General features: G+C 44.7%; 1 protein-coding gene across 1 annotated transcript in view; it reads right to left on the bottom strand.

The window, feature by feature from the left end:
* LOC108501275 (neuron-specific protein family member 2) overlaps positions 1-22,444 on the bottom strand; it is a 35,607-nt gene extending 13,163 nt beyond the window's left edge. The window contains exons 1-3 of the mRNA XM_017823008.1: positions 22,321-22,444; positions 21,573-21,723; positions 8,371-8,490 (exon numbers count right to left, since the gene is read on the bottom strand). Of these exons, the coding sequence (XP_017678497.1) occupies positions 8,371-8,490; positions 21,573-21,701 (249 nt within the window). The 5' untranslated portion in view covers positions 21,702-21,723; positions 22,321-22,444. The remainder of the gene's footprint in view (positions 1-8,370; positions 8,491-21,572; positions 21,724-22,320) is intronic.
* Between the last annotated feature and the right edge of the window lie 593 nt (positions 22,445-23,037).

The raw sequence follows: 23,037 nt of genomic DNA, 5'->3' as shown, positions 1-23,037 counted from the left end.
AACATTCAATCACAGCTGGTGCTGCTTTAGAAATAGAGAGTGAAACATTACATGGAAAAATATGTATGAGTAAAGCATTTCACTTCCCTGACTATTTATTTTTTTAGCATTCAGTGGTTTGGCTGCAAATGCACTTCAAAATACACCTCACAACACTCAATAAACTTTGCCTTGGTTTCATCAGCTGAAAACTCTTTCCTCCTCCTCTATCCTGTTCAGTCCCTTTAGCCAGAGCAGCATTAAGCATCTTTCTTTTCACCTCAAATGCTGACAAGTAAATTACCCAACAAGCAGGGTTTCCAGCAGGAAACAAACCCATAGGCATTTGAATATTCTCTGTGACTTCCATTTTTCGACATTTTCTCCATAACAATTAACTTTCTTCTTCTCTCCAAAAATCAATTAAATTAAAACAAAACAAAACAAAACAAAACAAAAAACAAACCCACAAACAAATCTCTTCAGCTGATTACTCTGGTAGTGCTTGCAGATGGCAGAAATAAAATATATTTTGGAGGGTTTTCCTGACTTTGCAAAAAAGTATGTCTGTGTGTGTTTCTGTAAAATCTAATATAAAACAAGAATGCACTGTAAGGAATGATCCATTTCATATAAAAGCCACATTTTGGGTTTTTTCTTTGCTCTGTTAGGTGGTCCTGAAGTCAGTTGCATAGAGCATTGTAGTTATATCAAAATATACTTTTCTTGCATATGTTTTAGACATGGACATAACATTCTTGGGACCTTGCCTGTACCACAAAGCCAGGTATTAGCTGGGAACTCTTACAAAATCCACAGGGGGAACCTTGAAGGGTTTACAGTGTCATACCTGGGGATGTGATCAGAAATATCTGTTCTCTGGCAGCTGAGCCACAAATCCACATTCGGTTCACCCTCACAGCTCCAAAGTGCCACTGATGATCACAAATGGCTCCATCAATCTGCCTCCATGCAGCCTGTGAGGCCAACTGGGACAGATATGACCTGTTCTCTTCTCTTCCCATTACAGCCAGAGGAGAAGAATGATTTCTGAGCTCAGACAGAAAGATGATGAGCAACATTTCTCACTTGCATACACACCACAAGTGAGAGTCTGAATCCACACAGGTGTGACATTGCATTAGACAGAAGCAGACAGAAGGCCAGGCAGGGGTGAGCAGTGTTTTTTTCAGAAAGGAGAAACTGTGACCCTCTGCACTGCACTGGGAAATATTCAACCTCCAAAGACAAGGCAAAGCTTGGGCTCCAGAAACAAGTGACTCCACCACTGTCTTGAGAAGACTTTGGTGCAGTGAGAGCTGACTGACACCCCCGCAAGAACATGCCCACTGCTTCCCAGCCCAGTGGGAAAGGAGAGTCCTGATGACAGCTGAGAACTCCCAAAGGGAGGGAATAAGCCTCCAAATCACTCCCTGGGGACTCAAATTAACCCTTTCATATTGACACCTCTCCAAGCCCCTCTCTGAATGCAAGTTTCAACAGAAAAGCACTGCACCAGCCCCAGTGCTACTGCCACTGCTCCCCTGTGCCTGCCACCTTTCTGGCTTTCCTCTGCTTTGTCCCTTTTTTCTCCCAACTTGGCTCATCCAAGTGCTGTGCAACCTGGAAACAACATCTCAGCCACAGCAGCAATTATCATGAAAGTGAGAAAAATCTCTGTGCATGAGCCCATGTTCCCTCCCTGGAGCACCACTCACATTAGTGAGTGTAATGGGATCCTTCAGCAGCCACTCTGCATCTCCCAGATAACCGATGTGATGTGGCAGTCGCCATGGTAACACTGTTATTGTTAGTATTAAAAAGCAGTACAGAAAATTGTCCTGCTCATACTCAGAGGAGTCCTTTCTCCATGAGTTACTCCTGCCCTGTGGTAACTCAACAATTATAGGAGACTTTAAATTTATCTGGCTATTGAATGGGCACAGTGAAAAGCTCCACACCTTTTTTTCCTGGGATTTGTTTCTTTGCAGGTTAGAGGAAGAACTATCAGAATACAGCAACAGTCTACAGGTGAAAACACAACACCCCATGGAGAAGTCTGCAGGAACCAGGGCATGGAAGGCGAGTTTTGGAAATAGGAGCAGGAAGAGAGGAATGCCACATTTGGGGCTCTGTGTGTGTGTGCAGCAGAGCAAGGGACAGTTGCCACCTACACAGCTGCAGTGATGTGCCTGTTGAAAACAAGGGCAGAGAAATGCATGGATTTGAGGGAAAGGAGGTGTTTCCCACGGCCGTGCTCAGGTGCAGGCATTTGGCAGGCCAGAGGTCACACAGCAATTCTTCACCACACTGCACAAGACACTGTACAAGACTCCTTGTGCTTATGTCCCAGATCTTACCTATGGGAAGAACATGATCCAGACCCACTCCCCACCTTCCTCCACACATGCCCAGGACCTTCCTTTCCTCTAAATTGTCATATGAGAGTCCTCCCACAAGATCTAACTGAATTACCTGTGGGTTTGCTGGGTCACCTTCCAGTGGGGGAAGCAAAGGAAGCATCTTCCACTGAGCAAAGCTGCTACCAACAGGAAATCAAGGCCTGGCCCTGGCCCAGAAAAATCCTTCTCAGTTAGGAGCCAAGTGTTTCAGATATTGGCTTGGTTTCGATAATGAACAATTATTGCATCAATGTCTGGTTTGCAGGGTGTGGCTGGACACAAACCAATTTTCTTCTAAATCCTTCACATTAGGTCAGAGGAGAATAATTGTTTCAGTATGAGCATTTCAATAACAGCAACATTTGAAGGGGTTCTGCTATATTTTAAGAACCTGATGAAAAGCGTGGGGAATAATTACATCCACTGTTTCCTGGATCTGCATGTGTCAGAGCAGTTTCAGAGTGGAGGGAGGAGAGGGCTGATCTAATGATAAGAGATAGATTGTCATTGCACACCCAACAGGAACAGATTACACAGCTGGTGACTCTGAAAATGCATCTTGCCAACTTGTAGCAAGAAGAATGAAGCTCACAGCCTTCTTCAGTGAAGTAATGATCAATACTTGCAGATGATTTTTCCAGGTAGATAAACTGCTTGTAAGAAAACATCTTAAATATCTCCACTTCTCCCCCATACACCCACACTCAACTTGTTCTGTTAAAGACAAGTACAGAGTTTAATTATTCCAACTCTGAGAATTTCAACTTCCTTAAGAAAAATGATCCATGAAAAGGAAAGAACTGTTGAAGACTTGTGAAGTCAGGTAACTATGGTAGGTAACTATCACCCAGCTAACAGCCAGTAAATCATTGTCTCCCTGAAAATAACGAATAGCTCTGTGGCATTTAGTGATAAAGGACTCAGACTGGTTGTATGTGCACTTACTTGTGTAATAAAGAGACCAATTTATGTAAAACCAGTAATGGACCAGCAGTTACATGTGTCAACCCAATAGTCCACAAGCCTACACTTAAAGACCACTCCAGTACCATTTCTGCTGCTATTTGAATAAATAAATGCTTCTGGTTGATTTCTGTGTTATCTGGACTGGCTGGAAGAGAAAAGGAGTCCCTGGAAATCCTGTTCTCCAGAAGTAACACGACTCCATTTGATGGATGATCTGCTTGAAAAGCAAAAGAGCATTTGATCTCTTTTCAGTACTGAGAGAAAGAAATAAGGGCAGAAACTCACAGGAATGATGATACTCACATATGAGAGACTGTTCTTATGAGCTGTAAAATAGGATATCACTGGCGAAAAGAAGCAGTAAGCCCTACCTCAGATGCAAAGGGTTAGACCTGTCATCCCACAAAGGAATCATAGAGAGACTCATCACATTTGCAGACCTTCTCTAAAGCACCTCGGTGTTGTCACTGGATGGCAAAGAATAGGAGGAACGTGAGCTGCCTTCAAAGCAAGCAGAATGAAAGGTAAACACCAGGCACCATTCCCCTTCAGACTGGGAAGCCTCGGAATATAGCGTGACTGCAAAGATCTTTGCAGTTCAAAAACTTCTGAGAGGAACACACTCTAAAGGTATAAACACTCTGGAGAAGGCAAGGTCTATAAATCACTGCCAGTCAGCTTAAAAAAATGTTGTCTTTGCTTCTCTGTGGAGAAGTAAAACGATAACAGAAATTTCTTTTATGTATGGATGGCTCAACCATAATGCTATTTTAACATCAGTTTCTTGTAACCCATCTACACACAACGACTTAAACACTTGTTATAAAGTATGCATAGGGTGACTCATCCAGCTGAAGAATCAGCCTAATTGGTCAAAATTTCAGGACACTGTGTGCTGAGCTATAGAGAATCATAATCTCATCTATTAGGGGATGTGACAAGATGCAGGAGCTATCTCAAATTCCTGGAAGAGCTAGTGTGGAATAAGAACCGTTGCCTAGGGACAGTCTCTTCTTTATGATAATTAAAGAGCTCAGATCTGTGCTATTCTGGATGGTTGAAAAATATGCATGCATAAGCTTAAATTCTAGCTTTGGCTTGTTCATGTGAGAAAGTTGTCTAATAATTCATTAGTCTCTTCAATAAAAGATACCCAAAAGGAAGAATAAAGGGCATCTGTGAATTTTGCTGCCAGGTTCACATGGTCCCAAAATTTCCCCCAGATATCCTGCTCTTCTATATCACAGAATCACAGAATATCCTGAGTTGGAAGGGACCCACAAGGATCATCAGAGCCCTGCACAGGACATCCCCACAATCCCACCATGTGCCTGAGAGCATTGTCCAAACACTCCTTGAGCTCTGTCAGCCTTGGGGCTGTGACCACTGTCCTGGGGAACCGACCACCCTCTGGGGGAAGGACCTTTTCCTGATATCCAACCTAAGCCTCCCCTGACACAGCTCCAGCCATTCCCTGGATCCTGCCTCTGGTCACCAACTACATGACTCAAAAAAAACCCCAAGAACTTGGGGAGAGTTTCCTTCTTCCCTGAGAATATTCCCATACCAGTTGACAAAAAGTAGAGAGAAGAGAAAGGCAATTCATAAACTGAATCAAAAATGTTAAAAACCTCTCCAGAGAAGCTACTAGTGGGTGGGGAGCACAGGCATAAGTAGTCCAGCAGCATTTTTACACACACACTCATTAATGATATTCCATCTGCCACATTTCTGTTTGAATTGATAATAATTCTACCGTTTGGGTGAAAAATAAAATACGAGACATCTCACTTTGTATTCTCCAGTAGCAGATGGGAGAGGACCTCTTGGATATGTCTTTGCATCCCTTTACTCTCCTGTCCCTTCCCAGCATACAACTACCATGTTCTGAGATGTTGCTTCTCACACACAGATCATTAGAGCTGTAGAAGCAAAACAGCTCCCCAGGAAAACCCTTAATTAATCACTGCTGTGGACTGACACCAGTTGTACATCATTTCCCATACAGCTCTCACACATTTGGAATGCACCAAATTTGGGCCATCTATACTTCATCTACACTTGGATGGACTGTTGGCCCTTCCCTCCAGCATTTTCTACCTGACAAGAGGCTGGAGTCAGGTGGGAGTCAGGCTCTGGTCTTGGCTACCAGTGAGAGGACAGGAGGAAAGAGCCTCAAGCTGGGCCAGGGGAGGTTCATGTTGGACATCAGGAAGAATTTCTTCATGGAAATAGTTGTCAGGCATTGGAAGGAGCTGCCCAGGGAGGTGGTGGAGTCCCCATCCCTGCAGGTGTTCAAGGAATGACTGGATGTGGAACTCAGTGCTCTGCTCTGGGTGACAAGGTGGGGATGGGTCACAGGTTGGACTCGATGATCTTGGAGGTCTTTTCCAACCTCAGTGGTTCTGTGAAATTCTCTGAAATCATCTCTCTTGCAAAATTGAATGGGATGGTTTCCCTGCTTCTGCCAGTGTACAGATACCAACAGCCCAGCTCATAATTTTCCTCAGCGTGTAAGCAAGACGTTGTGGATGGTATTTCCAACACACCACACACTTAGAAGCCTATACAAAGCAACCAGCCAAAAAAAGAAAGTTTGATGATCACAGTTATATCATCTTTTTCAAAGCTTTTAAAAGTAGAGCCAAACTGAGATCATAAAAGTTAAGTATTTACTATAATTCCCTCTTACAGAAAACAAATGTAAAATGATTTCATCAGTACCAGCTAATAGGCCAGCTTATAACCAGAGGGCAGGATTTTTTAATAACTTCACTAACAATATGCACTGGCACAAAAATGTGGTGCAGTAAGAAAAAAAAAGTACAAAGGGTAATAAATATTACCTATTAGTTCACTTTTGTCAGGAAATAATACTACAAACTTAATGGGATACATGGAAGCCTTATGAAAAGCAGGCTGGGAGAGGCTTATGGTCTTATCCAGCATTAGATGGGAGGCTGACTGATTAATAAGTTGACATTGAAGAGCAGAGAATGAAAATCATATGGACTTCAGGGAAAGGAAATAGTTTAAAAATGAAACTGTGATGCTGCCAGGCTGCAGAGGAAGAGGCCCAGCTCCCACTGGCAGCTCCCAGTGTGCAGGGAGGGGAAGGCAGCTCACACCTCTGCCAGGGCTGTGCTCCCAGCTGGAGCCTCCGGGAGAGAGTGGTGGGAGAACTGCACCCAAAACAGGAAGGAGAGAGGAAAAAATACATGAAAGCAGAGGTCTCAGTACAACAGCAAGTTGGGCATTTCAAGAATAGGAAAAATAAGATACTCTATAGAAGAAGAAATGAGATTTATCCATAGCAGCGGATGAGCTAAACATTAACTCAGTGTGTAAGGATGAGATGTTCTTGATTGCTTTTTTAAAATTACAGGGCTGCAGGATTGAGTTTTAAACACCCAGTGAGGCACCACTACTTACAACATCAACAATGCTGTTTATTGGGGCTCCCAAACCAACAGATCATTTCCAGGAGACTCTACATTTACTGTTGTTTCTCAGGCACATTGTGTCTGGTTTTGATTTGTATGTTACTCACACTGGAAAATGTCTGCTGTGGTTTCCAAGACTGGGATTTAACTGTGGTTAATTCACTGTTCCCTTTACTAGTGACACCAATGGGGAGTTACCACTGGTGGTAAATTGATAGTACACACACAATAAGATTAGTGAAGAATTCAGTCAAAATTAAAAGCATGTAAGGCCCTGGTAAGTAAATTTAAATCAAAACGTGATATCCACTAAAAAAAAAAACAAACAAGAACCTATAAATTTTAATTCACACACTTTTTAAGAATAAATTATGGCTTTAAGTATGCTGGATAAAAGCAAGAGTCATCCTTGTAAAATATAGGTAAGTGAATTTCTGGAAAAAACAGAAATGGTACAGTTCTGTAGTGTTTCAGGAGAGAGCAGCTAAACATTTCTTCTTGTAATAAGCTGAACAAGCCTTATCTTGAAGTTTATCAAGGATGAATGGGAACAATTTTTCCTGTATCACATTGCAATTTTAAAAGCGATGCTTTTCTTCTAAATTACTAGAAAATAATTATAATAAACTTCTTTATTTCTTGCAACTAAGAACAATTTGGGCAAATGAAAGACTATACAGTTCCTTGAGTCAATTCCTGTTAACTGTTGAGAATGACACCCTTTCACAAAAATTTCTAAGCCCAATCTGAGCTTTCCAAGGAGCAGGACTATAACCAGGCATTGCCTGCTTCCTGTGTTTTCTACTCAAATCACTGGTGTTTCCTCTGAGTTTGAAAATGTAAAATTAGGTCTCACATTTTTATCACTGCCATGCTCTTGGGTTTAGGAAAAGCACCAGGTCTTCCAATGAAAAGGGAGATAATACTGGCAGCTACACACTTGGAGTCTAATTTTAGGAGGAACTGAGCCATTCTAATATGCTGCAGTCAACAGGAACTCAGGGCACTCAATAATTCATGAGTTTCTTTCCACGTTTGAGTAGAGCCTGTTGAAAACCTCTCAAGGAAACATTTTCCATCAGAAAAATTCCAATTCCTGTGAATCAAAATTGCTTACAGGGCAGGTTATGCTTGGATACTTCTCTAATATCTCTTCTTCTATGCAGTCTCAAGTGGCTTTAAATCTCTAATAATAACTTTTTAAATGTGAAGAGGGTTGTAATTGAAAGGTGAAACAAACTGTTTCAATTAACATTCACTGTGATTTTTTTAAATTCTTTCTAAACATAAAAGCTTGAGGAGAAAGAAGATTCGAACTTGTTTTACTTTCAGTTTGGGTTTGTAAATATTTTTATAATTTTTCCTGGGAAAGAAAATGATTTCCTACTTTAGATGTAGTTAAGAAGGTATTTTTATGCCCATCCTAAAAAAAAAGCTTTACACTCATGCAGATAAACCTCTCTTTGACCCTGGTGATGAGTGGAGTGTTAAATTTGTTATGTCTTTACTGTCACTTTGATTCAGTTGTTTTACAATGAATGGCATTTGCATCAGAAGGCAGCAGAATAACCATTTCTTACCTTTAGTCTTTCTGTTACACCATCAGTGAAGCTGACTGTGAATTCAGCAATTTTGGGCACTCTGAGTTTTCCTTTGTTCTTCTGGTCAGGCTGATACTCTGTTCTTGTTTTCACAATTACCTGGAAAATATCAACACTTTTAAGGTTACTGCCCAGAGAACAAAACATTTTGGATTTGTTATCTAAGCTTTCCTATATAAACCATCCCCTGGACTTACACAAGCACCATAAATTAACACAAACTCATCATAGCCTCAGGAATAAGAGCGACAGATAAACAGTCAGGCAGATACACAGAACTAGGACAGTGAGCTTATCACACTGAGTCTTAAAATAGCTGACAGCAAAATGTTTCACACCCACTTTTGTTTAGGACTAGGCATTTAATTTTTATATCGTGTTCAACAGGCACAGTAACAGCCCATCCTAAAGAAGAGCTTCACTAATTAAAAGCTCCAGCCTATCAAGCTCCACTGAAGCCAATTTAAATTTAGGCCATTTGATGTCTCATTCATTCAGGCTCCAGATTATCAATATTAATCTGATATTATCACCTGGGGTTTTCCCCTGAAGATCTGTGTCAGTTGCTGATTAATCCAGGTTCTATTAATCTTACAAAAATGAGGTAGTTTATGCCAATGGAGAATCTGTAAATGGCTTTTAAGAGGGTTTGGTCAAATTACCTCTGTTGCATTGTCAATCTACACTGAATTTAACTGTGATCTAGAATGACCCTAAATATTTTTGGTGAAATGCACCCACTGGAAACACAGTGAAGGTAACAGCTAATTCCAACTGCTCCCAGAGGGGATGAGTGTCAGGGCTGTACTCAGAAACAGCCCTTCAGAGGAGTGAGTGTATCCAACCCATTATGGAGGAGAATCTTGAAAGACCACCCATCCATGAGCCCATGCAGCTAAAGAGTGTCTGGAGAGCATTCCAGCAGATCCACATGGTCTCACTCCAGCTGGGAAATGCAAAAGAAGACAAAACAGGCTCATCTTCAGCACTGCCAAGGCCCGGAGCTCATCCCTGGAGAAGACACTACTGCTGAGCTTCTGCCCAGGATTCCCAACTCAGGGACAAGGTCTACAAAGCAGCTGATGGTTTGGTGTGGTTTGCAAGGTTTGGGGAGGTTAAAAAAGGATGGAAAGAACATTGTGGCTCTCGATCCCAGGGCCAACACTTCTACTTTTTGCCCCCCCCCATTCTGAGCTGCAGGATGTGCAGCCTGGTGAAAATTAAATACTCCAGGAGTAGTGGCTGGTCCAGACTAGAGTGACAAGAGTGATCCTAAAGCCCTTACTTAGAAACAAAAACACTGTGAAGGATTGAAAAAGATTAAGTGATGCACAAGGTTGAGTTCCCAGCTAATCAAGGATTTATTTCCAAATGAAGACAGCAAAGTCTGGTTTGGACCAAAGAGAACCCCAGGTATTTAATCCTCCTGCACTTAATGCATGTGAAAATCAGAGTGACAGAAAACCAGTGAGGAGTCATAAGCCAATTTTCTGGATTCAAATGCAAATCATTAAAGACTGATGAATATTTACATCCTTCAGCGAATCTCTCTCAACAGTATTTATTACAGTAGCATTTGCAATATTAAGACTTGGGAAGAAGAGGGGACAAAAAGCCACTCAAATACATTTATATCAGCATTTCGTAGCTCAGGGTTTCAGATGGCACAACACAGATGATGGGAAATGACAAATGGGGACAAGCTTGATTTGACAGGTTTGGGATAAATCCTAGCACTGCTCTGAACCTACTACTGAATCAAACCCCATTTTGCCCACTGTGTCCAGCACGCTGCGGCCAAAATAAGGCAAAGCTCACTCTCCAACCAAGACCATCTGGCCCAGGTCAGCTCCCGAGTTTCAAACAAGCAATAACCTCATTTTCTCCCTCAAAAGGAGGCGAGTGCAGTCAGGACTCATGCAGCTGGCCAGCCTTCCAGTCTTCTTGCAGGCCTTTTGTAAACCCAGTATAGAAAATTACAGAGTCTCAGCCAACAACACCTGCAAACCAGTGTTTAGAAATTGCAGTCATTCTGTTTTCAAACAATATCCAACTCCCCCAAATTCATGCTTCCTGCTTGGTATAAATCTTAGCTGCAGACATAATTTTTAAATTTACATGAGGGCTTTTTCACAAACTCTAACAACTGGGTCTTAAGGAAGGACCATGAAGCCAGAATAAAAGAAAGAAAATCAGATTAAAACCTTACTTGTTTCTACATACAATTTAATTTTCTTCCATTCTCTGCCATCAACACCAGTTTTCTTATGGGTATTTTTTCCACTGTTGTTACATTCAACCAATACCCTATAAGTTGGAAAGCCTGAATTATGCTGTCTGCAGGGATACAGCATGAGACTGAAAATAAACCCACACAGCCCTTCACAAGGCATCCGATTCAGGTCCAGTAGCAATTCTATCATGTCTGTGAATAAATAACCAAGCTCACTCCCCAGCCAGATCAGAAGCTACTTGAAGCACAACTTGCTGACTGTGCCAGCAGTGAAATGTGTGTGCACAGAGCCAGAGTCATCCTGCTGGTCAGTGTTTTTCAGAGAAATTTGCAGAGGTATCAAAAACCTTCAGCAGAAGAGGTAAGAAGTACCTTTGCTAAATACCTTCTGGCATGGCAAAAGCTAAAAGTCTGCTCTCCAAAAGTATCTTTGTCAGACACCTGGTGGAACTACTCAGCAGAAAGAAAGACAGGGCAGTCGGTGAGGTCTGCTCTTTAAAGGAGAGCACAGAAATCAAATGACAAAGGTCAAAGAGAAAACTGAAAACCTGCAGTGGGGGGGAAGCATTCAGTATTGTGCTAGTAATGACAAAAATGCAATTTTGCTGAGGACATGGGGTGTACATTTAGAAAAACAGAGCTACCTCTTGCTCAGTCCCCTGTAGCCTAAATAAATCACCCTGAGCAAACTCTTGCAAAGTTAAAAGTGCAAATTTAGAAAAGGAATAACAATCTTATAAAGAAACTTTTCTGTATTTTAAGCATTACTGGATTTTTTTACTATTTTTGTTGGTCGATCTGTTTTCATTTTCCAGTTTTCTGTTTGAGTTGGGTGGGAAGGTTCTGCTTCCCCACCCTCACCATTCCCTGCCATCACTCCTTTTTCACCTTTTCCTTCCATTTTGTCAGCGAGAAAAAAATTCCTAGCAGTAAAGTTCCAGAAATGCTACCCAAATTGCTGTTGAATGTGGAGTAATAAAACCCCCCTGACTCCACAGTCGGCGCAATGATCAGCGTTCATTCATCACCGGCTGCCCCGGAGCAGTTCCAGCCCAGCCCAGGATCCCACTGTTTCCATGCAAACAAGGTACATTCATCTCACACCAGGACAGGCTTCCTGGGAGAGCTACCGGCGTTTATTACAAGCCACAGCAAACACACCGACCCCCATTCCCTCTCCTTGTGGGTTCTGCAGCGTTGCCAACTTGGGCAGAGTCACTCTGGATTGAAACCAGTGGAAGTGAATATAAAACTGGGCTCCTGTGTAGGCTGCAATTCAAACTGAAGTGAAAGAAATGCTCATCTCCTCCTTCCCTTCCCTGGCATGCTCTCACTGTTGAAGGGGGGAACTTCCAGAATTGGCAGCAGCTTGGCTGTGCTCGGGCCTCCTGAGTACTGACAATAAACTGAATCAAACCGGTGCTTAAATGGTCAAGTAATCTCTAGAATACTCACAAAAAAGACAATTAGCCTCTTCTCCGCTCCCACTGCAGAAACACCTCTCTGCCCATTCTCTGCACTTGTCTCCTTGAGCTCTCAGTTCCTGATGCCTGCTCCACCAGGCTTGCCTTAACTCAGTCCTCCTGGTGAGAAGGGTCTGGCTGGTCTAAGCTGGCATCCCTAACCATAAGCTTCTTGGAGTAGAGAATTACTGTATTATTATTTTATTATTATTTATTTTATTTATTGTTTTATTATTTTTGAAGCAACCTGCACACCTGCAAATGAATATTAAAAAGCAAGAGCAGTCCCAACAGCTCTTCGAACTGTCTGAGCCTTTGCGATTGCTGGATAAAAACCCTTAGAACCCTTTTGGACACTTGTCAGCCTCTGTGTTTTGTTATCTAGGCTCTGATTCAGCACCAGCTCATAACTGGGACCCACTTGGTGTGCTGTGACTGTCCACCAAAGAGAGCAGCCTCCCTGCCAGCTTAGTCCAGCCCTTCTGTAGTGCTTTACAGTCTGAACTGGGGTGGAGCCCAGGTGAATATAGCTCAGGGGATCTCCCTGCAAATTAACTTGCTGCTGTGACCTGTTCTTAAAAGTTTTCACACTATCTCCCAGAGATCCTCTACCTTTAGGTTGCAGAGACTGTGCTGTTTATGGCAGATGCAATAAAGGGGGCACAAATAAATTACCTGTGACTTTCTTCATTTTACATCTGATATAAAACTGTTCTTTGAAAGCTGCCTCTGAGATGAGGTTTGCCCAGTGACTGTAAGAATACAAGAGGAGAGAAAAGGGCTTCCATGGACCACCAAAAAGACGCATTTAATGACAGGAATCCACACTGCAGTCCTTGAAGCTTCCTCCTTAACCAGGTTTATCTGGTATTCGAACTAATTAATTACCAATTCAGCAAAGCACTTAAGCATGCAAGTAGTCCTATTAACATCAGCAGGATTAGCTGGATATTTAAAGTTAACTGTGCATTTAAGTGCTTTGGCTGATCAGAGCTTCAACTGGCTTGAGGCACCTTCCCACAGCCAGTTCCAATGCTGCTGGCAGGGGATCCTGGGAATTCTTAGTCAAGTGCTCAAGGCACTGTGCACACCAGCATGACCCCAGGATCCCATATTACTGATAGAGGAGGAGGGAAAAAAAGGACAAAAAAAGAACCTCAATAATGTGCTGAGTCACACCAGCATTTGGTGGCAGAGTCAGGAGTTCAGACCACAGGTCGCTGCTACTTACAGTGCACCGTGTTTCTCAAGCTTTCATTAATGACTGACAATAGTAGCTCCAGCAGATTTTCCATACAAATATAACATTTGTGGGACTAAGGGCTAGCAAAGTGTGACTGGGGTGGGAAGGAAGTCATATGCTCTATGGAAAATGGCAGCTCTCTGCAGAGTTGTCCTTCTCAGCCATCCTAGGTCAGCAGATGTAATAACACTCCCCATATCTAGAAAGGTTTTGACTTTCTGTTCTTTTTCTTGCATCTTCTGGTTCCTCGTTCCAATCCCTCATTCTTCTGGAAGAGCTCAAAGCAGTCTGTAGGGAATGGCCTGTGAAAGCTATAAAACCCCAACACGACAGGACCACAAGCCATATCCATCACACTGCTCCACACAAGCAAGACGTTTGTAATGATACTGTTTGCTAATACATTTATTGAGTCCTAAACCTAAATGCACTTATTATTCCAGGCTTAATGTTAGTGCCATGACTGGAATCAATAGGAAACCTTTCCTTGGTTTTAATGAATGCAGGACCAGACATCTTCTCTGTAGTGATGCTTTGGAAAATTATAGGTGTGCTGAGATGAGAAACAACAGATGAGAGTCTGCCTACACCAGCAGGAAATCCATCACTGACAACCTTGAGAAGGTAAACAGTAGGAGAGTGCTGGGAAGTCTAGAGATTTGGGACTCTGAAATGAAAAAGAAAGCAAGCTTCTAACCGAGTGGGTTATATTAAAAGCATTTGCTTTGAGGAGGAAGGAGCAGAGTAGACGTGAAATGTGACAAATGGAAAAATATCGCATTAAGCATGGAACCTTAAAAAGGATTTTCCTGCAAAGGGATGAAGTAAGTGTTTCAGAAAATGAACTGATATGAATTCTGGGTCCTGTGTCCAACTGGCTAAACTTAACATCATTTATTGCCACTTTATATTTGCGTTTGAGCTCTAAGGTTTTCCCTGAAGAAATGAGTAATAATATTTAACATAACAGGCATTGTGAAAACTTTAAATTATTCATTTGGAAAAGGACATGTTGCCCTGCTGTAATTCCCACTTCACTGCCACAGTGCATGTAATATATTGTGGTTCAGGTGCTGCAAAGCACAAGCCATAAAAATTTAAAATACTACTTCCTGGGATTATTAATAATGAAGAGTCTCTCACTCGGAGTGGCTGTCGGATTGACAGAAGAGATAAACAAAATGTGTTTCTGCTACCAAGGAGAAAGGTTTCTTCTGAGTTCAAAGCTGGACTTTGTAGTCCCACAAAATGGTTGTAACACCCCCACTCAGTATCCATGTGGATTAGTCAGGCTCTCTTTTAAATGAAAATGAGACTCAGCTTCATTCCTTTCCATACCTTTCTTCATTCCTTGCAGAGAGAAGGAAAAATATAAACTCCTCACTGGCACCAATGTCATGGTTTCCTTTGCCTCTGTTACCCAACTGAGCATCAGTAGCTGAGCAGGACCTCAGCCTGAGTCCCCCATGCAGCACCTGCCCAAGGTGTCTGGTGACAGCAAAATGTGACCTCCAGTCTGGCACTAAACCCACTGTGACTGAGGCAAGTTCTCTCTCCTTGAGCTCCAAGACAAGGAATGGCCAAAATTCACCACCTGCTCACACAGAATTCTCCAGTGACCTGCAAGCCTTAATCCTCACACAGAGCCAGCTTCAAAGAGCAAATGAGAGGTACACAATACTGCTAAGTTAAAATACTTAGCAGTAAAAGAATGTAGGAGAAGAGATGGAAAAATCATGTTTCAGGGCTTAAAACAATCCTTTTCTTTGCAGGCTCAGGATGAAACATTGCTAGGCATGAGCAGCTCCATGTAGCATCTCCTGTACCTCCTTCTGACTGTTGCCCTGGCTACTGCTAGAAACAGGACACACTGGAAAAGGTGAACCAGTATTCTCAGACTCCCTGGCAAACACCATGCTGCAAATTCCCAGATTTTTAGAGAATTAGGTCTTTAAAAACTTCCCCAAATAATTATAGTCATGTCCCTTCCCATGGGATAGACAGCTATGCTTCCAAATCTATAGGATGGACACATCTCAGCAGGCAGATTTCCCAAAGGTTAGTGTTAAAATTGGCATTTGGGATGTATGTAATGGTAGTGCCCATGTAATGGGGTGCCCACAGCACCCCAGTCACTATCTGAATACATAACATGTCTGAAATATCAAGCAGCAAAAGGCAAAAAAAAGAGGAAAATTTAAGAGAAAGGTCCCTTGGATCAAATCCATAGTCAGTGGAGAAAGCCAGGGTCAGTACTCTGCTTGTTTTACCCCTCATCTAATAGGTGTTGTGCTGGAAATGAGTTTCACAGAGGCTGGTAGGAAAAAAGTGGTCTCCTGAATCAGTGCCAGGAGGATATTCCAGGCATAAGGAACATCACAAAAGGACAAAGACAGCAAATGTAATCAGCCCTGGCATCACCAGTGAAAGGCAGCACAGAACTCAAAGGCTGCGCTGGGAGCTGAAAGGAGCTGAGAAGGGAAAGGCAGGGCTCCAAGCACAAAAGGAGCTTGGAATTTATCCAGCTAAGTCTCCCTGCAAATCCCTAGGTGACTGTAACCAGCAGGAACCCACAGGAGGCTGGGAAGGGGTGACAAAAATTGATTTCAGTGGGTTCATCCAGGAGAAGGTTTAGCAAAGCAGACAAAAGAATCAATCTCTCAGCTGTAGTGAGGGCGAACTGGCCAGGGTAAATTAGCAGAGCTCCACCGATTTCCTCTAAACTGCCCTGATTTACACCAGTCAAGGATGCAGCCCAGTTTTTCTTTCCAGACCAGTCAGTAACTGGTATGTGGGGTTCATTTCACAGTCTTGCTGAAATGCTTCCACCCTAAGTAATTGGCTTTCATGTTAGAGAAAAGAATAGACTGTAACAGGCTCGGCCAAACCTCCACACCCTCACACACTTTCCCTGTGTCCGTTCCTGCTGTTTGTGCAGAATGCAGCTCCAGGGATTGCAGCGCAGACATAACTGAGTTTAAGAGAGGCAATGGAGCTCACAAAACCAGGCGGCTTTAAAGCCCCTCACTCAGACACTGATGGCAGTGCAGTTAAGGAGGGAGATTTCTGCACAGGCTACAGAAATCCTGGGATGTTCAAAGTGAAGCTGTGCAGTAGCAACATGTTATCTGGATGCACGGGAGGCCTCCGGATGCTGCCCCAGGTGCCTGTGAGCAAGTGCCTGGATCGTGGCACAGCCCCGGATCACCTGCGAGCGGAGGGGTTGGTGCGTGAGGGGAAAGCCAGAACAGCAGCAGTGACATCCAAAAGAGAGGAGCGTGAACTGCCAAGAATCACAAGCAGGGCTGTCCAAAACACGCAAACAACATCAAAAAGGTTCCCCCAGAAACGCTGCTCTGCCAGAGAGTGCGATGCTGCAAATATTTATTACAGCTTAACAAGCAGAGGTGGTGTTTACGTTCAAATACACATTTAGAGGACAAATGGATTTGCATAGTGTAGGAGGGGGACAATGTCACAGGAGAGGAAGCTCAGACTTTGGCATTTGTGGGGATTAGGTAGAGTATCCCATGAAAGGAGAAAGGAAAGGATGGGGAAAGGCAAGACAGCCTGCCTGTTCCTTTATATTTGCAATGCTGTCTTTTTATTCCCTTCCTTTCTTTTATTCACACTTTCTTTCCCTTTGCATCCTCCTCCTCCCTTTCACTCCTCCTTTCTCCACCTGCCACATTAGTATCCCTGCCCCATCCCTCCAGCTTCACCAGCAGATGAACAGGAGCACAGCAGCCTGTTCCCAGCTATATCTCAAGCCCTTCCAGACGTTGGCAGGGAAGGCTGAGCTGCCTCTGGCTCCAGCATGTGCAGCAGCTCCCCAAAACCAGCTCCACACACCCCGAAAACAGCCCCACACACTCCAAACGAGCTCCACACCGCCCAGACCACGTGTGCCTTCAGCCTGGCCGGGCTTCACAGAGGGCAGGCTGACATCAGTGTTTCAGGACACAGCTCCAAGCAGTCCCCGAGGTACAAGAGCACTCATCCAGCTACTATTAATTATTCCTGCTCAGCTGGCCAGGACCAAACATTATTTTCTGTTAAACCAACAGGGACAGGCTGTGAACACAAGGGACCCCCCTGATTTTCAGGAACTCTTGATTGCTCTGTGTAAACGCGTGGCCTCAGCCAAGGGCAGGAGCACAGGGCGGGAAAGGCATTTGAAGAGAGCAGTTACATCTATTTTTTTCTTTCTTGGGTTGGATGGCAGGAATTTGCCACTAGAGAAATTAATTCTCGAGCCTCCTGATGCATTCAAAATAAAGAACAATGGACCACATGATAAGCCTTCTGCAGTCTTCACCACAAAAGAGATGCCGGATGTTTTTTCCAGCCCTGACAATAGCTTTCATGCACTTTTGTGTTATGTAAAATTAGGATTTTTCTGCCAGAAGTGAGGCATTTCCTGGTGGATTACACTGAAGTGAGCCCAGAGACCAAGGGGTTCCCAGTTGTTGGTCTCATTTAAACAGAATGGTCCCTGAAAAGCTGCACATCTTTCAGCATTATCATTGCAGAGACACAATTACAGCTGAAGCACTTTGTCAGAAAACAAGGCAACACCTCATCTTTTCCCCTTTGGTCCTAAAAGATAAAAGGCTTGGTGGTTTTTTTGCCTTTTTAATCAGAAGAAATGAGACTCAGATACATAAAAGGCCAGGTCAAGAGCTTGTCACTGGTGTTATACGGATGGATTTCAACAAAAAGGCTGTGCAAAAATTATTTAGGAGCACCTGTCTCTGCCTTCTGCCCCAGCAAGAGAACAGGGGACAAGGGAAATGATTGAAGATAGTCAATAAATATAAATACACAGCAGGTTTAGCACCCTAGGGGGGAAATTACAATCCTGGGTACATTTCTCCCCTCGCAGCCACACAACTGCTGACAGAAGGACGAGAATGCTGATGCTGCAGGAGGAACAGCACGAGCCTTGGGAGGGAACATCCTCATTTGGTGGAAAAAGAAACAGTCCAGTGGCCCTTAATTTAAAAACAAAAGATTTCCAAATTGAACCCTCATGAATTCCTGCCTGCATTTTTCCAGCAGCATCAAGGTGGAAGTCAGAGGGAGCTGCTAAGCTCACAGTGCTTTGAGAAACAAGCATGTTAGGAAAGCACCTCCAAAAGGACAGACAGTAAATTTAAGCACACCTTTAAGAAAGTGTTTTGCCCTCCCACCCCCCACTTCTTAGAATCAAGGAACTATCTGAAAACAGATGGGCTTCAGGGATTACATCACGTAAGCAAAAGCCTCATTATTTTTGTTCTTTCTCCCTATCCTTTCTCTGAAAGGGGAGCCAGACACAGAAAACTCTTTGAAAGACATCATGGAAGCTGTGGTGAAACACCTACAGAGGTTAATGCTGAGAGTCACTCAAGTTACAGAAATATCCTTAAAATGAAGGAAAATGAGGTATTTAAAGCCCTTCAACAACAATTTTCAGTCTGTAAATGCCATAGGCTTTGTGGGGTGCTTTAAGGATCTGACAAATAACAGGTTTGATTTTCTTCAGCCTGCATATAGCTGTCTAAAACTCAACTGAAAAAAAAAAAGTCTATAAATGAACAGAGCTTGCAAATATACAGCAGGTGAAGGCATTATTGCACACTGGCAGTAACAGCAGATGGGTTGCTCAGCATAGACCTTGTGCACTCTTGGATCACTATCTGAAGCTGTTACTACTCCTCCTTTACGACAGACTGAAGTCAAAGCAAGGACAGAGCCCCAAACCTCCTTGCCCTGGTTTTGATGCACCCTGGATTGCCCTGACCCCAAGGTTAAGATCCAGGTCGAAAGCTCACAGTTTCATAAAAGAAGATCCCTTCTAAGGGCAAAGAGAAGCTCAGAAAGGGGAGTATTTAGCAGGGTTAGGGTCCTTTTTAGGTTTCACTCACAGGAGAATGCCAGGACAATGCCCAGCTCTTTGTTGAGTGCCGAGGCAGGAGCTGGCCGGCAGCATTGCCTCCCTGTGGTTGCTGTCAGCAGGATTGGGTTTGCATTGCAGAAAACCTGTGAGCCTTTAAATCCCTGCTGAGCTGTCACCCACAGACCCCAACACCAGGGCTGGTTTAGCTCTGGTCACTCCTGCAGCATCCCATGCAGGAGGCACAGAAAACACCTTGCCTTGTGCTCTCACTCTCCCAGGCTAAAAATCAATTGCTGACAGGTTTCAGGAAAAGACAGAAAAAAAGTCAATTTTAGGTAGTTTTTTTAACCTTGCCTCCTGACTGCCAAGCAAGAATACACCCTGAAATATTTGAAATCCATGTCGACTCCTCCTCAGACTCACAGCCTCACTGAATTCAGCAGCAGCTTTGCTTTCCTAAGTACAAAGCTGCAATTTCCCCCTTTCACTTAACCTCTGCCCAAGCTTTTCACCTGAGGCTCAGCTCCTTATTAGCAGGTCTTTAAACAGCCCCTCTGCCCTGGAGTGAACTCACCCCAACAGAACCTGTTCTACAGAGAGCAAAGGAAACAGATTGTGAATTATTTTGCTTTTATCATAAATAACCTCTCTTCCTAGTGAAGGGATCTCCAGCCCGTTAACTCCAGGCCTGCTGCACACAGGAGCTGAACCACAGCCTGCAGAAATCAATACCTCTGACTCTAATGAGTTCTGAATCATGCTCAGCACGCCTGGAGATACATCCCACTCTTCCAGCAAAGAAAAATATGGATGTCAGTAGATGCACTGACAGTAATGTATGCTAATGAAGGTAATGTAACCTAACAACACGTGAATTATTGATGTAGGCATGTTTAAACAGAAAAATCAGCAAGGAATCACAGCAGACCAATACACTCCAGTGTTTGTTCACCAACAGGCAATTGGAACATGGTGGTTGTGAGAACACTCATTACCACTTTATCAGGCTGAAAGAATTCTTGTTGGGTAATCCATGTCTCACCTGATCCACGAGTCATTTAAATTTCACACCGTGTGACACTGGGTGATCTCAGTGCGCCATTTGTAGTGGCATGAAAGGAGCTACTTTTACACACCTATAGTTTCCTCTGAGGTTTTCAGACATCTATGACAAATCATACTGCTTTGCCTGAATTATTTTGCTTAATCTTATTTACCAGTCATAGGTAAGGGCTGGTTTAGCCTCTCATTCACAGTAGTTTTGGAAATCTAACTCCCTTCAATGCAGCAAAGTTGCACCTGATCGTCATGAGGCACATGGAGAATGAAACCAGCTTTGTCTGGCACAGCTCTGGTTTCCAGGATGCCAAGGCAGTTGGCTCAGCTCTACCATAAAATAAACACAGTTTGTCTACCTAGGCAGGTTTATCACATCCATCATCATGTTCTCCTAATGTTATTTAGGGAAAATTCATTTTGTACCACCGTAAAAACAGGATATATGTTCAATAAACATCAGTGTTAATTTTGCCCTTATTCCATTATCCTGTGAGATCTAATCATTCTGTCTGTACTTAGGGGTGAGTTGGCTCCACCTCTGTGGTATCTGGGAACTACATTGCAGACAGGCTTTGTTTTGGTAAGGACTGTTGGGGCATATGGATTTTTACAGTCTCATCATGTCCTCACCAGGTTATATTGATGTGCATCATCCCTGCATCAACAGAGACAAAAGATTTCCTAGTACATGCTGCATCCAAAAAATCCCAACCACAACCCACAGCCAATTGCCAACACACATTCCTGGACATCTTAGTGCTGCATTCAGATGTGAGAGAGTTGAGAGGGCAGGGGAGAACCATGTCCTCTGTCCAAACAAACCCCTGGGCTGCTCCCCAGGATCTCAGCCACTGTCCTCAGAGAAATCAGCATCCTCAGTGCCCAAATAAGCTTTGCAAAGCCACGGAGAAGAAAACGGAGCTTAACTGAGAAAATTAAAACAGCTGCTTATTTCGGAAGAGTTATCACATTACTCTCAATGCAGGCCATTCATCTTACTGATAATAACACATTTTAAATTGCTCCTCAGTTTCTTCAGCACTTGCAAGAGAAACACGCCAAGCTTTTTCCAGCTGTATTTAAGATTACTTGGGAGGGGAGGGAGGGTTTGAAGAGGGAAGGAGTTGGGGGATAGTTGCGTGCTTATTTGCCGTGTTAAAACAGATAAAGACACTATGAAAGATAGCCCCTTTTTATTTATTGAATAAATATGCCACAGTTCCTATCACCAGAGCCCACTGAAAACCACGGGGCACATACATGTGCACAACCATGCAGGAGCAGCATCTGATTCTGCTTTACCTTTTCCGGAGCCGGGAACTGCAGGTGATTTACTTCCAAAGGTGTGATCAAAGGAACTGTCTGAAAACCATCTTCGTTGGATGGTTGTTTGTTGTTCTTGTCGTTCAAATTACTCCCCAGCTTCACCATCCTTGGACCTTGCTTTCCAGACCTAAAACCAGGAAGGTGATCAATGTCACGGGGGCAGTGGGAAGGGGAGGATTCCTGCCTTTCCCTGCTCGCTTTGGGGTGATGCATCGGTCCCTGGCTTCCAGGGAACAGGACTTCACTTCACCGACACACTTGCCTTACACAGACATCCCAAACACACTCCTTGAGCCCCCCTGAGCTGTCAGCACAGACAGGGCAGACCCCACACCACCGGGAATGCCACCAGCACTGCTGGGAATGTCACCTGCATCACGGGGAGAGCCACCAGCACCAGCAGGAATGTCACAAGCACTACTGGGAATGTCACCGGCACTGCCAGGAGTGCCACCAAGCACCAGCACTGCCACAGACATGCACGGGGACACAGGGACACGGGAACAGGGGACATGGAAAGACAGGCACACGGGGACGGGGCGCCATCCCCCACTGACCCTAGGGGTGGTTTTGATCCACCTCCCCCCCAATTTCTGCAGCCCCTTCGAGGGTGCCGAGCCCCTCCCCTGCACACCCCGGGGCACTCGGGGGTCCCCCCTCCCGGCTCCCCCCAGGGGCGGCGGGGCTGGGGGTCGGGGCGGGGGGTTCCGCGGGCACTACTTACTGCAAAGCAGGCGGCGAGAGGCGGCGGCGGGGCCGGTTCCCGTGCGGTGATCCCGCGGGGGGAGCGGTGCTGAAGGGACAGCGCTGCGCCCTGCGCTCCGTGCGGCTCCGGCAGCGACTGAGGGCGGGCGGGGCGGCGGCTCCCCCCCCTCAGCCCGCACCGCCCGCACCGCCCGCCGCGGCAGCGCGCGCCCCCTGGCGGCCCCGCCGCGCACCGCGCGTGGGGCGCCCCCTGCAGGCCGCGCGAGGGGCCGCGGCTGCCCCGGCGGGAGGGGGGACGTGAGGGACGGGCCGTGTCCCGGCGGCACAAAGGATGGAGAGGGACAAGTGGGAGCTGGGACACTTCCACAGCGCTGCCCGGGCACAGAGATTGGGCACAGAGAGCACTGAGGGTGGAGATGACCCAGGGCGGCTGCACGGAGGCGGGACCCCCATTGCTGCCCTTTGGCCCCCGGTGACATGGACCATTGTGTGCTTCACTGGGGCATCACTCGATGTCATAGAATTCCAGAATGATTTGGGTTGGAAGCGATCTTAGAGATCATCCAGTCCCACCCCCCCTGCCATGGGCAGGGACACCTTCCACTATTCCAGGTTGCTCCAAGCCCTGTCCAACCTGGCCTTGGACACTTCCAGGGATGGGGCAGCCACAGCTTCCTTGGGCAACCTGTGCCAGGGCCTCCCCACCCTCACAGCCAAGAATTTCTTCCCTATAGCT

This window comes from Lepidothrix coronata, unplaced genomic scaffold (assembly GCF_001604755.1).
Source record: "Lepidothrix coronata isolate B3197 unplaced genomic scaffold, Lepidothrix_coronata-1.0 Scaffold100, whole genome shotgun sequence".
In the NCBI taxonomy this organism is placed as follows: Eukaryota; Metazoa; Chordata; class Aves; order Passeriformes; family Pipridae; genus Lepidothrix; species Lepidothrix coronata.
This window is presented reverse-complemented; position numbering and strand designations above follow the sequence as displayed.